This window comes from Tachypleus tridentatus, chromosome 4, assembly GCF_004210375.1.
Source record: "Tachypleus tridentatus isolate NWPU-2018 chromosome 4, ASM421037v1, whole genome shotgun sequence".
NCBI classification, from domain to species: domain Eukaryota; kingdom Metazoa; phylum Arthropoda; class Merostomata; order Xiphosura; family Limulidae; genus Tachypleus; species Tachypleus tridentatus.
Window position 1 is genome coordinate 52033744 of NC_134828.1, and position 15398 is coordinate 52049141.

General features: G+C 34.8%; 1 protein-coding gene across 6 annotated transcripts in view; it reads left to right on the forward strand.

Annotated features, from left to right (window-relative positions):
• The first annotated feature begins 13778 nt into the window (after positions 1-13778).
• Positions 13779-15398, forward strand: part of LOC143249131 (E3 SUMO-protein ligase PIAS2-like) — a 118342-nt gene continuing 116722 nt past the window's right edge. Inside the window, exon 1 of one of the 6 annotated variants that reach the window (XM_076498485.1) lies at positions 13779-13916. In XM_076498485.1, the coding sequence (XP_076354600.1) occupies positions 13914-13916 (3 nt within the window). In that variant the 5' untranslated portion in view covers positions 13779-13913. Of the gene's footprint in view, positions 13917-14136; positions 14329-15398 lie in introns of those variants that run through there. The other 5 variants (XM_076498488.1, XM_076498489.1, XM_076498486.1 and 2 more) reach the window with 5 other exon arrangements.

Sequence of the window (15398 nt, forward strand, 5' to 3'; positions counted from 1 at the left end):
TGTGGGCTGCCTTCGCCTACAATGCTAGAACAGATCTTTTGCACATTCGAGGGAATCTTACGGCTCAACGATACGTCGAAGAGATTCTTAGGCCCCATGAGCAACCCATCATGGTGAACGTCAACGTCGTTTTTCAACATTACAACGCCCGTCTTAACACAGCCCGACTCACCGCTGTCTTCTTGAAACATCAGCGTTCATCCCTGGCTCTCCAGATCACCAGATTTAAACCCCGTCGAACATCTTTGGGACGAGTTGGACCGATGTCTGCGACGGCGACAACCTCAACCGCAGACTCTACCTCAGCTTGCAGCAGCTTTGCAGGCTGAGTGGACAGCCATTCCCAGGATGTGATTCGTCATCTCATCTCTTCCATGCGCAGGAGATGCCAAGCAGTCATTGATGCTCACGGGGGGCATACTCGTTATTGACGTTAAACTTCACCTAGTGAGCGTGGACTTCGCCTCAGCAGACTTTGGATGTTCAGCAGTGAATGTGCAAAGTTTCACACGTCATACAGAACTACCCCGGAATAAACTTGTTAACAATTTGTCTCATATTTTGCGTTTCTTTTTTTGAAGAGTATATTTACACTAGTAAAAACTGAAAAGTTATTACGTTCCACAGGTGAAAATATTTTCAAATAACTAACTTTGCAAAAAAAATGTTGAACTTATTAAGAATTATAAGCTTAACAAATTGAGGGTAATATTATGATTTAAAAAAATAACTGAAATCTGTGTCACTTGTGAAAGCTATCTAAAATATCTATTTCGAAAAGTTAGATTGGACGACATGAATAAAAATTGGTTGTCTTGTACAACTGAAAGATAATTCTTTTTATTTTATTGTAAAATTATATTTTGGACGTTAATGGGAATTATATTTGAACTAGCTGGTCTGATGTGTTGATTATATCTTAAAGTAAAAAAATATAAATACTAATATCTTCAGAAGAACTACCTACGAAAATGTGGTAAGACACAATTGTTAAAAAAAAAAAGTTTGAACTATTGATAGTTTCAATAGCACTTCGTATTTGAAACATATCACTAAATTGTTAACCACTCCAAGGTATTGATCGTACAGTAGGTCTTCTCTTTCTATGCATCATTTAGGTTGGTCACCAAGGCAGAAAGTTACAGGAAACTTTGACGCTGTAACTAATCTTGAAATTAGTACGTTTTTCATAAGTTTTTAATATTATACACTGTAATCTTTAGCTGTACTACCAAATTATACTAAAGTAATAAATAACACACAACGTTAAAATCAATACCAAATTAAAAACATTTTTTATGGCCAGATGGGTTAAGGCGTTCGACTCGTAATCCGAAGGTCGCGAGTTCGAATTCGCGTCGCATCAAACGTGCTCGCCCTTTCAGCCATAGGGGCGTTATAATGTTACGGTCAATCCCACTAGTCGTTGGTAAAAGAGTAGCCCAAATTTGGCAGTGGGTGGTGATGACTAGTTGCCTTCCCTCTAGTCTTACACTGTTAAATTAGGGACGGTTAGCGCAGATATCCCTTGAGTAGCTTTGCGCGAAATTCAAAGACAATCTAAAATGTTAACCACATGTTTCGACATTTATCATGTCTTCATCAGGAATGAACTTGCACGACTTAAGTGTCATATTTATTTTTCCTTAGCTTATAAATTCACTCGTGATGAGGATGAGGTGAACGTTGAAGTATGTAGAGTCCACATTTTAGAAATGTTTAATTGTATATCAGTTGTGTGTGTTATTTATTATATTAATATTATACACAAGTGCTAAGAAATAATATCTGCCAAATTATACGTTAATGTTGCCCGGGTAATGTCTTTTTTTTTTTTTTTTTTTTTTTGTAACTGTACTTCGTAGCCATCGTGGTAAGTTTGTATCAAATACAATATTTGATCAAGCTACTTTCGCCATAATTATTTGCAATGCTTTACCAGAATCACGTCTGTAGGTAAGCTTATTTCCGGTCCCATCCTCTCTTTCTACTTTATTTATCTGGTGTATATTCAATTATCATCTAAGTCAAATAAAATTCCTAAGAAGCTAGTTAAACACACCTTACTGTGTTCGTTTTTTATTAGCTGAATAGTTACATAGTAGGAGCTTTACTTTATTGGTCAGTAATAATTATCCACCACACTGAAAGGAAACTTCAAAATGCAGTCAAAATTTATACTTTCACCACTAAAATTCTTACGATTGTGGTATTCTCAGGTAAAATTAAAACCAACAGGTGATTATTGAGTCCGAATTGCGGGAAGTTCGGAAAGACTTGCGATAAGAAAAGGAAAGAGTCAAATACAGAGGTGAAATTCTATCGGAACTTTTATAATCTGCTTTGTCGTTTATTTAAGCTTACACGTGGATATTTTTTTCTTATTCAAAAACAGGTCCACTTCATCCAACCGAGTACCTCTACTTCTTAATATTTATTTTAGAATTTCATCCCTAAATACAAGTTTGAATGAAATAACAGAAATATTTATTTCTTATGCACTCAAACAATAATAACCTTCCTACTCTCCACGTTCCTCACCACCTTTCACTTACGCCATCAGCTCTTCTCAGCACAGGTAAAGTGTAGTTAAAATTTCATTTATTATTTTTTTATTGTGTTTATAATTTTTGTGGTTGTCTTTATGCATATGAGTATTATTATACACGTATAAATAAGCAATATTTTTACTTAAAATGCTTCATTATGCGTAATTTTTGGAGGTCTGTAACGGATTAATTTAATTTACAGTATTTCTTATGGGAAAATTTGATTTGGTTTTCGAACAGCCTTCTGGAACAGATTAAGTTCGAGAACCGAGTTACCACTATATAGTTGTTGTATTATTGTATTTAAATAACAATTCGATCACATTATTCGAGAAATATTCTCCATGGTTATAAGGTGTAAATAATATTAATATTGTTTTGTCACCTGATGTTTATGGCACTCAACTCGCAATATGCGGGTAGCCCGTTCAAATCCCGTCATCGAACATACTCGCTTTTTCAACTGTAGGAGCATTATAATGTGATAGCCAGCTTATTATTCCTTTATAAAGAGTGATCCAAGAATGAGCGTAGGATAGCGTTGACTAAATGTCTTCATCGTAGTCTATCACTGCTAAATTAGGGATGACTAGCAACGATAGCCTTCGAGTAGCTTTGCGTGAAATTCAAAACAAACAAACTTTTAGTTATCATATTTTGAATGGGCGAACACGAGATATGAATGGCTCATTGTAATATAAATATCTTTTAACACGATGAATTTTGAAATGAAATCCAAACACCAAAAGGTCATATACACCCTTCCTTTAACAGCATTGCAATTAAACATAGAAAATAAAAAGGCATCAGGAATTTTAAAATGCTAATGTATTTTAAAACCTAATCTGTACAAATTCAAATAGAAAATTAATGATGGTAATAAAATAACTTCACCTGTATTATAAAGTATGGATAACATAGTTTATAAACAACACATATCTCTGATGGACAATTTCAAAAGCTGTCAGAATACTTCCAGTCTATTTTGGCAAAAGCTTAAAAACAGTTGACCTCCTTTCTTTGTCTAACTGAATCAATCACTTGAAGTTACAAAACAAGTATTGTTCTGTTGCATACGTTAGCAACAGTGTTTGGTTTCATAGTCGCTGACAAAATCTCATTTTTTTGACACTCTTAACATTAGCAACTGTTTGTCTACAAAATTTCTAAGGAGTAGAAATTTAAACATCTTAATTATAAATCAGAACTTTCAGTCTCATTGTATTATGGAATCATCAGATATATTGTTTTTACCTGAACGAAATGCTTCACATCTTGTGACTGACACGATCTTATTGGAAGTGTCCCCCACTAGGACAGCAGTAAGTTTACAGATTTAAAACGCTAAAATCAAGGGTTCGATTCTCCTTGGTGGACGCAGCAGAGCACTCGATGAGGCTTCGCTATAAGAAACATACATATGGATGTCTAGGTCTTCTAGCGTCACAAGGAAATTGTCGTATTAATAAAATTATAAAAAATAGTTATAAATATTTAAAAGTCCAAGCTATAACGTCAAAATACTGCTTCCAATTACTTTAATTATGTCTCAAACTGTCCTTATTCCATGGATTTATTATTAAATATTTAAAATAAAATCTTTTAAAATACCCATGAGTTTTTACTATACTTATGCATAAACAAATTGAATCCCTTACCTTATAAGAAAGAAATATTAAGTTTTTAGCCACTAATTATATGTGTATATAATTATATAATGTTTAACTCAAATCACTCAATACTCTTAATAATATATTACACAAACTCTTATCTAACATATTGACCATGTAATACTCCTGAATTAGACTAATTTTTTATCTTTTTTTGTACTTATGCTTTTACCTTTCTCTAAGTAGTCCTGAATATTAAATTTATCACGTGATTTTTACCTTAGCGGCTATATACATCAAGCAAATCAGACGTCAAAACAAAATAAAACGAATCCCACAGCGCCAGTCAAAGTGCTTTCACTTACAAACTGTGTAAATCAAAGGAGAAGCCATCACTTCCAATTTAACAACGGCATTTAATGCAAAGACATGTGATGCTGATTAACTGGATTTCTGCAGACTGGCGTTATAAAGAAGGCTTTGTTTCTAACCGTACAGCGAAAAGTAAGCCATGATTTGGCGAGTTGAATGTAACTTTTAACTCAAATGTTTACTTAAGTTAAGTACCAGGGCTTTAATGCTTGTAATTTCCAATAAGAGCAAATTATGTCAGTAAGTAAGAATCTTTATGAAACTCTAAACCTTAAAACTTAGAATTACGTGTGTTGTGTTAATAATTATTATTAATACGATAAAATAAATTAGGAACGCTTTTTTAACAAACCTTGAGAGGTAAATCTATTGTATTTAAACAACGCGTTTACAACTTTTAAAATGTATAATAAAAAAACACCTTGAGTGTTTGTTTCTTTGTTTTGAATTTCATGTGAAGCTACACGAGGTCATTACCACTTACTCTTGGGCTACTCTTTTTACCAACGAATAATGAAACTGATCGTAACTTAAAACGCCCGCACGGCTGAAATGACGAATATGTTTAGTACGACGGGGATTCCAACACGCGACCCTCAGATTACGAGTCGAACGCCCTAACCACCTAGCCATACTGGGACCCACCTTAAGCGTGAAAAAAAAAAAAAAAAACGTGCGACGAGAAAAGGAATGATATTGCGACCTAATAGAATTAAATTGAAAATAAAAATATGGCCAAATTGGTAGCTACACTTATAGCACTGATAATAATTTTACAGCAAATATTCATTTACTAGTTATTTAGGCTGCGTTTATTATTCAACTTGGGTCACGAAGGTTGGTAAAAGAAAACAACTGCGAGACATTCTACTTTGTGTCTTGGTATTAACCAGTAATGATTTATCTAATACATGGACATGTTAAAGGTAGAATTTTTCGTTATAAAGTGTCATAATAATTATATATATATGTCTATTTCCCTTAGTTGAAAATGGAAAATTGTTTGATTTTAATTACGAAAATATGTCATACGTCAGGGGCAAACAAATGAGGCCATGACACAGTAGCATAGCTATCGACTATTTCGCAGCCTTTCAGCAGAGAATTGGGCGTAGCCACAAGAAAGTATATATATTTTGGAAAGGTAACGCCCTCTGTCATTGACTATTATATCCTAAAGTTACTTTTTAATATTAAAATACGAGAGTTTTAAACGTGTAAATATTACTTAATATTTCTAATCAAAATTTCATGTCTATAGAATTCAGGCTTAATATCTTACTGTTATTGGCTGACATTTAAAGTATTCATTATTTATCCAGCCTTTATCCACAGTTACTCCTACAATAGAAAGTTTTAATAAGGTAAAATGTATTCATTCGCTTAATATCCGTTCACTAACGGATGAAATATTTATTAAAATATTATCAATGACTTGTGTCTCTAAATTGTGCGATGTGTTTACTTCAAAGTTATAAAATCAACACCAATTGATATGAATATAAATCATTCTTTATATTTCATGTCAGCTGAAATAGTAGCTACTCAACTAAAAAAAGTGTACCAAAATAAGGAACAATATACAAGCCTTATGGTGAAGTTCAAGAATCACAAATTAAAGTTTAAACATAGTGGATATCTTTCTGTCGACTCGAAATCAGACGAATTTCATTAACAGTTGTAAATTTAGTCTGTTATACATAATTAAGGCTAGTACTTGTGATATTTTCAAGTGCAGTAGATTATTTAATAACAAACAGACAGATTAGTTTTAACAGTTCCTAAGACTTAAAATAAGTCCATTAGAAATGAACGGTCTGGTTGTTACGTTTTTTGCAAGATAAAAGTTGCATCTCTAAGACATTTTATTCACACCAAAAATAATTGAATTACTAACAAAAACTGCTCCTGGCAACACAAAATCTTGGGCAAATAATTAGTCTATAATATAAATCACTCTTACAAACATTATGAGAGCACTTGACCCCTACTCGATACAAAGCTCTGAAAAGAAAAGAACAAACAGAAGTTTGTTTGGAATTTAAAATTTGTTTATTACAAGTGTAAACCCAAAGTTCTAATAAAAGAAGTAACTAGTGTCACCATATTTTGAGCTGGTGATATTTCATACACAATGAAGATGCAATTAATTATATATTTTTTAATTTCATTTTGAACTACATATTAGTAAATACAAAAAAAAAAGAAATATCGTGCGCGCTTCATGCTATATAAAATTTCCTACGTCGTATATAAAGACAAATTTAAGTATTAAAACAGAATATATATGAGGGCATAGTTAGGGCCTGGGTTCTTACATGATCCAAGCACTAAAACAATATTATTGCGTAGAAATTATATGAACATTACTGCATCCGACCCAAGCACCAAAGAAACATGCAGAAATTGTCACATTTACAAAGGTATATCTTTAACAAGTTGAATCATATATTAATATAATTTGCACAGACATATCTTAAACACCAATACTGTACTCAATCTATATATTAAAGCATTAGGTAAAAAAACCATAATCGCATAGGCATAAATAGAATCATTACATTATACCTGTGAAATTTAAAAGCTGCCAGAATTTACCCTTTGGTAACTAGCAAGGAATATTTCTCTACTTAGATATGTTCTAATTTGTTTGTTTTCTTTTCAAAGCGTTTACTGTTAGAGTTATGCACATAGTTATATACCTGGGAGAAGCCACTCCCCCCAGTGGAATATTGATAAGTCTGAAGGTTCATAACGCTAAAATTCATGGTGGTCAGACCGCAGATAGCTTAATGTGCTTAATTAACAAAGACCAAACTAAACTTTGTAAAATAGCTATAAATAGTTGTAAACATGTTTAAACTATCTCTTCAGGCTAATATTACATACCCCAACGGACATTTGTTTTTGTTTTTGTTTTGAATTTCGCACAAAGTTACTCGAGGGCTATCTGCGCAAACCGTCCCTAATTTAGCAGTGTAAGACTAGAGGGAAGGCAGATAGTCATCACCACTCACCGCCAACTCTTGGGCTACTCTTTTACCAACGAATAGTTGGATTGACTGTCACTTTATAACGCCCCCACGGCTGGGAGGGCGAGCGTGTTTGGTGCGACCGGGATTCTAACCCGTGACCCTCGGATTACGAGTCGAACGCCTTAACGCACTTAGCCATGCTGGGCGCCCCAACTGGCATAATGAGGAATTTAGTTTTGTTTGATCAAACTTTTGTATTACCTGCCTTCTGGCGTGTAAGCCATACCTAAGTGAAGAGATAGTGCAGAAATGTGTAGAGTTTACTTCGTCATACTGGACGTCAAATGTTTAAATTTGCCTTAGATGAAAAACTAATTGACGTCTTCTAATATCGTGTTATTTGACACGGTATATGACCTCAGCAGTTGTTTTTAAAGAAAGATAGATAGAGAAATTGAATAATTATAAAGTTTTAGGTCAGTGTGTTTTGTCAAAAACAACGCTCATGCTACTGACAGTAAGCAACGTTTTACCGAATACTCTGTTTATTGATAGAATGCAACTTCAGACGCCAATATGCCAGTGTTGAATGAAACACAAAGGTTTGTGACTCTATAAACACAATCTATTAGCTTTGGGTTTATAATTTTTGTTTGTTTGTTTTGGAATTTCGCACAAAGCTACTCGAGGGCTATCTGTGCTAGCCGTCCCTAATTTTGCAGTGTAAGACTAGAGGGAAGGCAGCTAGTCATCACCACCCACTGCCAACTCTTGGGCTACTCTTTTACTAACGAATAGTGGGATTGACCGTCACATTATAACGCCCCCACGGCTGGGAGGGCGAGCATGTTTAGCTCGACGCGGGCGCGAACCCGCGACCCTCGGATTACGAGTAGCACGCCTTACGCGCTTGGCCATGCCGGGCCTTGGGTTTATGAAATTAAAAACTTTTGCACTTTTAACAAAGTTGTTAACATTACTGAGGAGCCCGCCAATGAAATTTAAATATTGACAATATCATAGGTTTAATGTAAATATACTCGTGACACATTCTGTTTATGATAAAAATATTCAATTTTTTTTGCTCACATGTGTTTTGGTTTTCATGTTCGATTTCTTTTTCTCATTCAAGTTTTCTCAAACTTTGTGTACTGCGCATTTAGTACTTACTTGTTGTCTCTTGTTTTACCTCAAAATATCGTAGATATAAAAACATAAAATATTATGGTATTTATAAATATTTAAAATAACTCATTTTCCAAAGGAAGGTACTACTTCATAGTTTTTAAGTGTCGTAAATTGAATGTAATGCAGGGATTCTCACCATTTGCGCCCTCAAGTAACAAAGTGGTATTTCTGCGGACTTAAAACACTAGAAACCTGGTTTCAATACTTATGATGGGCAGTCAGCAGACATCACATTCTGTAGCTTTGTGCTTAATTACAAACAAACAAAAGCTCACCATTTGCTAAAGCGAGCTATATTCACAATCCTGTAATGTCATGCAGCGAAAATGTCTAAAATACGGCTAGAGCTTCCGCTTGTAATTAGTACTCAGTCGCCCGTCTACCGTGGGAATACCTTGACTGTGAACCCAAGGGGTTCACGGTTCGCGGCTTGTTGCCGCAGAAATGCACTTCTTACTTTGGAATTATAAGTGCACTTTAAGGGTGAAACTCAAATACCTTTATTTAGTCAGCTAATAGCTAGCAATAGATGCTGTTGATCAACTTCTTTCCCTCTAGTCTCAGTAGACTTTACGCATATCTGTTTGAATGACTACTATACGCATGCATCACAGAGGAATACATGAGAGGTGTTCCATGAAGCTATAGTAAAGAAATTAAAATGTGTGCATTGTTTGTTATACAAGATGGTATCAGCAATTAAAAGTCTACGAGTGAAACAGGGAATACAAACAGTTCATGCAGGGTAATAGTGTGCTTGTCAGAAACCGTTCAGTGATCATAATAAAGTGAACCGTTTAGAGTGTTCCTTACATAACACTGAGAAAAATTAATCCACTTGACAGTAAGTTATATTGCTCTTGTTGGGATAAGACTAAAATATATCATAATTATTTCGCCAGCAGCGAATTATTAGAAATATAGCCCAAAAACAAAGAAACAACAGAAATAACCGAGTATGAAGTGCAGTAAGAATAAAAAATGTGATGAATAATGCTCTTTTAACACAATTCAGATAGTGTTTGAAATAGCAAGAAAATGAAACTCTGTAGAGGGTAATATATTTTGTTATACTAGATCTGCCTCCAGTGGCACAGCGATATGTCTGCGGATTCACACTGCTAGAAATCGGGTTTCGATAAATATGGTGGTCAGAGCACAGACAGTCCATTATTTAGCTTTGTGCTTAATTTTAAACAAACAAATAAATCTAACGAATTTAGCACTAGAAGTCAATATGTCTTAAACTTGGGATGGAAAAGCATTTACCCAGACACTAGCACACATACAAAATGGTTCAATATATGTTTGATGCATTAATTTTGCTTATTACCTTATTTTCGTGTCAATAAACTTCATAAAAATACTACTACTTAGCGGCACAACATAAGGTGGTAGATAGAACATTGGATTCGCAATCTGTGGGTCGCAAGTTTGAATTACATTACTGAACATGCTCGCTCTTTCAGCTGTGGGGACTTTATAACTTGATGGTCAAATATTTTTCATTTGTTAAGAGCAGCCCCTAAGTTAATGGTGATGATGAGGGAGTTAATTACCATCCTTCCTATACTCTGTCACTTTTAAATTAGGGACGACTTTCGCAGATAACCCTCGACTAGCTTTGAGCAAAATTCGACAAAGAAACAAAATAATGTCTAGAACGATTGGACTAAAATGCCTGAAAGGTCTACCGTTATAATAATTACAGTTATAATTGATATTTCACACGTGTATCAATGATACTTACTGCTCTCTGGAGTTGAAGTAATTTATTCAAAAATTTTTTTGTTTGTTTGTTTTTAATTTTGTGCAAAGCTACACGATGCCTAACTGCAGTAGCTGTCCATAATTTAACAGTGTAAGACTAAAGGGAAGGTAGCTAGTCATCATCACTCACAGCCATCTTTTGGGTTACTCTTTTACCAACTAATAGTGGGATTAACCACAACATTATAAAGCTCCCGCAACTGAAAGGGCGAACATATTTGGTGTGACAGGGATTCGAATTTGCAGCTCTCAGATTACTAGTCAAGAGTCTTAACCACTAGGTCATGCCACGCCTGTTTGTTTAGAATTAAACACAAAGCTACCCAATGTCCATCATGGGTTTCAAAACCCAGTTTATAGCGGTGTAATTCTACAGACATACCTTTGTGCCACTGGGGAACTTCAAGAAAGACCGAGCACACACACACATATTGATATCCATTAGCATGAGGAATCTTAAAACTTATAAATTAGGCTAAGAAACACAATGCTAATCTATCAACACTGCAACAACTGTAGGAAAGACATAATAATGATTAAGACTAAGCAAAAACAAAACCTCAACAACACTTACAAGCAAAAATATTTACGAAGGCTTTAAAGTGCAAAGACCACACATTCTATTAACAAGTCTCTGCCTTTTTAAATTGAAGCATCCCTGCTCCAAAACTATCTCATAAACAACAACCTAGCAGGGAATTACCTAAAAGATGCCTCAGGAGACAGTAATAGGTGACCATGTGGTATGCAGCTACCACTGAGATAATTTGTCACTACCATTTCTCAGATTATTTTATGTGAAATAAACATTTGATGCCATGGGGTCTGTGTAAATCAACCTAGATAAAAAATGTAGAGACTGGACAGTGAGTTGAGCACAGAAAGTCTGCTATCATAGTCACAGATGGTTTTTACATTAAAAAGAGCGTAAGAGCTGATTTCACATTCATCGGTTTAAGAAGCAACAATATTCTATATAAGGCTTGTGAAGCATAAGCTTCCTATAATCACAACGAAGATGAAGTTGGAAGTCACAAAGCAAGCTTTTTCTTTATTGTCAAATACAGTGAATTACATATATACTATGCAGCTAACATAATATATGTGACTAACAAATAGAAAATACTACATAAAATTGGGACTGATTGGTCTCCAGACGGATTAGAGAAAAACCAATTGCATGATAATCCTATTATCTGGGTATACGAGGGTGTTAAAAAAATACGCGGACTGACGTCATACAACAAATGTACTTTATTTAGAAGTTACAGGTCTGGGACTCCTTCAGAGCACTCTCCTCCCCAACGCACACACTTATCCCAACGGTGTTTCCACTTGTTGAAACAGTCCTGGTACGCTTCTTTTGTAATGTCCTCCAGCGCCTTCGTCGCATTTGCCTTAATCTCGGGAATCGTCCCAAATCTTCTTCCTTTCAAGGGTCTTTTGAGTTTGGGGTACAAGAAAAAATCGTAAGGAGCAAGGTCAAGTGAGTAGGGTGGGTGGGGAAGAACAGTGATCGAGTGTTTGGCCAAAAACTCACGAGTTCTGAGGGCTGAATTTCGCAGCAACGCAGTGCATCTTCAATTTTTCGGTCAAAATCTCGTAACAAGATCCAACTGATATCCCACACTCTTCAGCAAGCTCCCCTGACAGTCAGACGTCGATTTGCCCGCACCAGGATGTTGATTTTGTCGACGTGTGGGTCGTCAGTTGACGTGGAAGGACGTCCAGGACGCTTATCATCTTCAATGGACTGTCGATCATCCTTAAAACGTTCATGTTACTTGAAACATGCCGTACGCTTCATAGCAACATCACCGTAAGCCGTGTTAAGCATAGCAAAAGTTTCAGTCGCAGATTTTCCAAGTTTAACACAAAATTTCACAGCAAGTCGTTGCTCCTTCAAGTCATTTATTCTGAAATCCACCAAACGAAAAAATCGCACTTCACTTAAAACCGCGTAGCTAATACACAAATGAAGATATCTGCAATCGGGAAATGGCGTCGTAATCAGCTGATCTGTGCGAACCTAGCGACACCAAGCGGATTCCCCTGGAACCAACTGGAGCCGCGCAATTCAAACAGTCCGTGTATTTTTTGAACAGCCCTCGTATATGTCAGGCCATGCAGAGGTAAAGCCAAACGAAGAAGCTGACAAGGTTACATGAGAAGCCCCTGTACCAAACCCAGCACAACTCTAGTGGCGAGATACGGATCTCCTTAGCACTAATAAGGTGAAAGTGGCAACCACGTGTGTTTGAGAGGGCTCAGCTTCAGCGCCCATTGATAATTTTATTTTATGTAAAATTATATGAGATGTAGGCCCCACAAAAAAGTATTAGCTTCTAAGCTCACACAACCTTAAATCCGTCTCTGGCAACCATGGAAGGACTTCTTTGATATTCAGAGGTGTAATTAGGAAAAGATAGAGAATCCTTGATAAACTATAAAACTAGAAAACCACTGATAACATCAGTAAAGGAACTCTCTTCCACCTACTGCAAAATATTTAGTTTCCATCCAAAGGGTTTGCACATGTCGGCACATTAATTCTCTTTGATTGCCACATAGTATTCAATTCAACGAAAACTTATCTAAAATTCCCAACATTCGTAACATTTCTAGTAAGTTTCAATGTTGGTCATTTGCTTTATCGTATGTACGTATTTAAAATATCATAGACAAGACACCTATACGTAAAGTGCTGTATATATTTTTAATTTATCATGTTATTTTGTTAATCCTTGAACATCAAATTTACGGACATCAAAACATCAAAAATCCTTCCAGTCCCAATAAATAGGTTGAAACCAGTTTATTTCATTTATAATTCTGCCAACTAGCAGTTAATAAGAACTATAGGAACAGAGGCTGCTCACTTTGCATATTCACTCGATTCTAGACAATGATATATTGTAGTCCTACAGGTTACATACAGTCTTTACATTTGATCATTTTTATTTTGTGCAATAAACTCTTGTATAAATTCCACCAATGATTTTAGCTTCAGCATGATTAGAAGTACTCAAACATCAAAAAATAAGCTTGTAACAAATAGCTTCTATTTTGATGAAACACCTACCAGAAGAAGGTATACCGTGACTAAATTTATATTATTTTATGCTCTTTCACAAAATGTATAAAGTCTAGGGTTGAGATTATTTTGCTTTAGAAAGTTTGTTTGTTTTTTGAATTTCGCGTAAATAATCATTGACGTCGAGAAACCCACTTGTTGGGAAATTTATATGCAAAAACGGCTCGTTTAAAGTTTATTTATATGTTGCATATAAATTTCGCGTAAAGCTATCTGCGCTAGCCGTCCCCAATTTAGCGGTGTAAGACTAGAGAGAAGACAGCTAGTTATCACCACCCACCGCCAACTCTTGGGATACTCTTTTACCAACGGATAGAGGGATTAATCATCACGTTATAACGCCCCCACAACTAAAATGGTGAGCATGTTTGGTGTGACGGGGATTCGAACCTGCGACCCTCAAATTACGAGTCAAACGCCTTAACCCACCTGGTCATGCCGGGCCTATTTTGTTTCAGAAAGTTGAAGTTGATGACGACACAAACAAAAAAGAAATACTAAATATTTAATGTTATTATTATTATTAGTTCCATTAGTAATATTTACGTAATGGTTTATTTTTGCAGTTATGCTACCGTAATATTCTGACTGCAAAACTCGCAGGTTGAGAAACGTATTTTTGTTCATGATAATTAATAATAATAATAAAAACGTGTAGTTTGTTGGCACTCTTCAAAGCCATTAGTAACCATATCAAAACTTAGAAAATAAAATCAAAAAGTAGTTTATTTGATTCTGAGTTAAGAATGTCTGATAAAGAAGAGTTAAAGGTAAAACTTTGTATATTTTTTGTACATAATTATTTCAAAAGAAGCTACTAATTAAGGGTTTTTAAGTTGGTCTTCGAAAGTCAATGAAATTTATTACAATGTTTAAGCCTCGTTAGGCTTAGAGCAGTTAGAGACAATTAAGATTTATGTGATTCAATTATTATTAAACTTAAAAATAACATGTATGATGCGGTGCGGGTTATGTTAAAATGTTATTTGTTTAGTACGTTTTAGCTTTTGTCCAATGAACCAAAATGTTAACAAAATTTTAAACTTAAGAATTATGTTTAAATTAGGTGCCATAATTGTGATGATTAGCTATTATTGACTTTGCAAAGTCAGAATCATTGTGTCAGTAGTTATTGCTACTATTAGTTGTACTAAATTACTTAAAAAAGCATCATTTATTTTTGAATAATATACGACTTCAATGATGAGACGTACAATAAATGAGGTTATGGTTACAGTAGAGAAAATACAGTATACAACTTTATTGGTGAGACAGATTAAATTTTATTAATTCATGTTGTTACAAGTTCGTAATTTGTTTTATATGAAGTTATGTTTACAAGTAGTTTTTCTAAAGAATTGGGAGTCTAGGATTGTCTTTTAGTTTAGTGTTTATAGTGCACTGTCACTGATAAACAAGATGGCACACATTATTATATTTTATAAATGTAAGACAATGTAGAATTTTAAGAGTAAACCTTGTTCAAGAGAAAAAAACATGCTACAACAATATACTTTTTCCCTTTCTGTGACACAAAAATATGGAATATAACATTTATAATTTTTTTTAAAGAGTGAATTTAATAATTTCATTGTTAGTACAATTTTATTTGTTTGTTTTTTCAATTTCCCACAAAGCTACACAAGAGCTATCTGTGCTAGCTGTCCATAATTTTGCAGTGTAAGACTAGAGGGAAGTCAGTTAGTCATCACCATTCATTGCCAATGTTTGGGTTATTTTTTTACCAATGAATAGTGGGATTGACTGTCACATTATAATGCCTCCACAACTGAAATGGTGAGCATGTTTGGTGTGATGGGGATTAGAACCTGCGACCCTC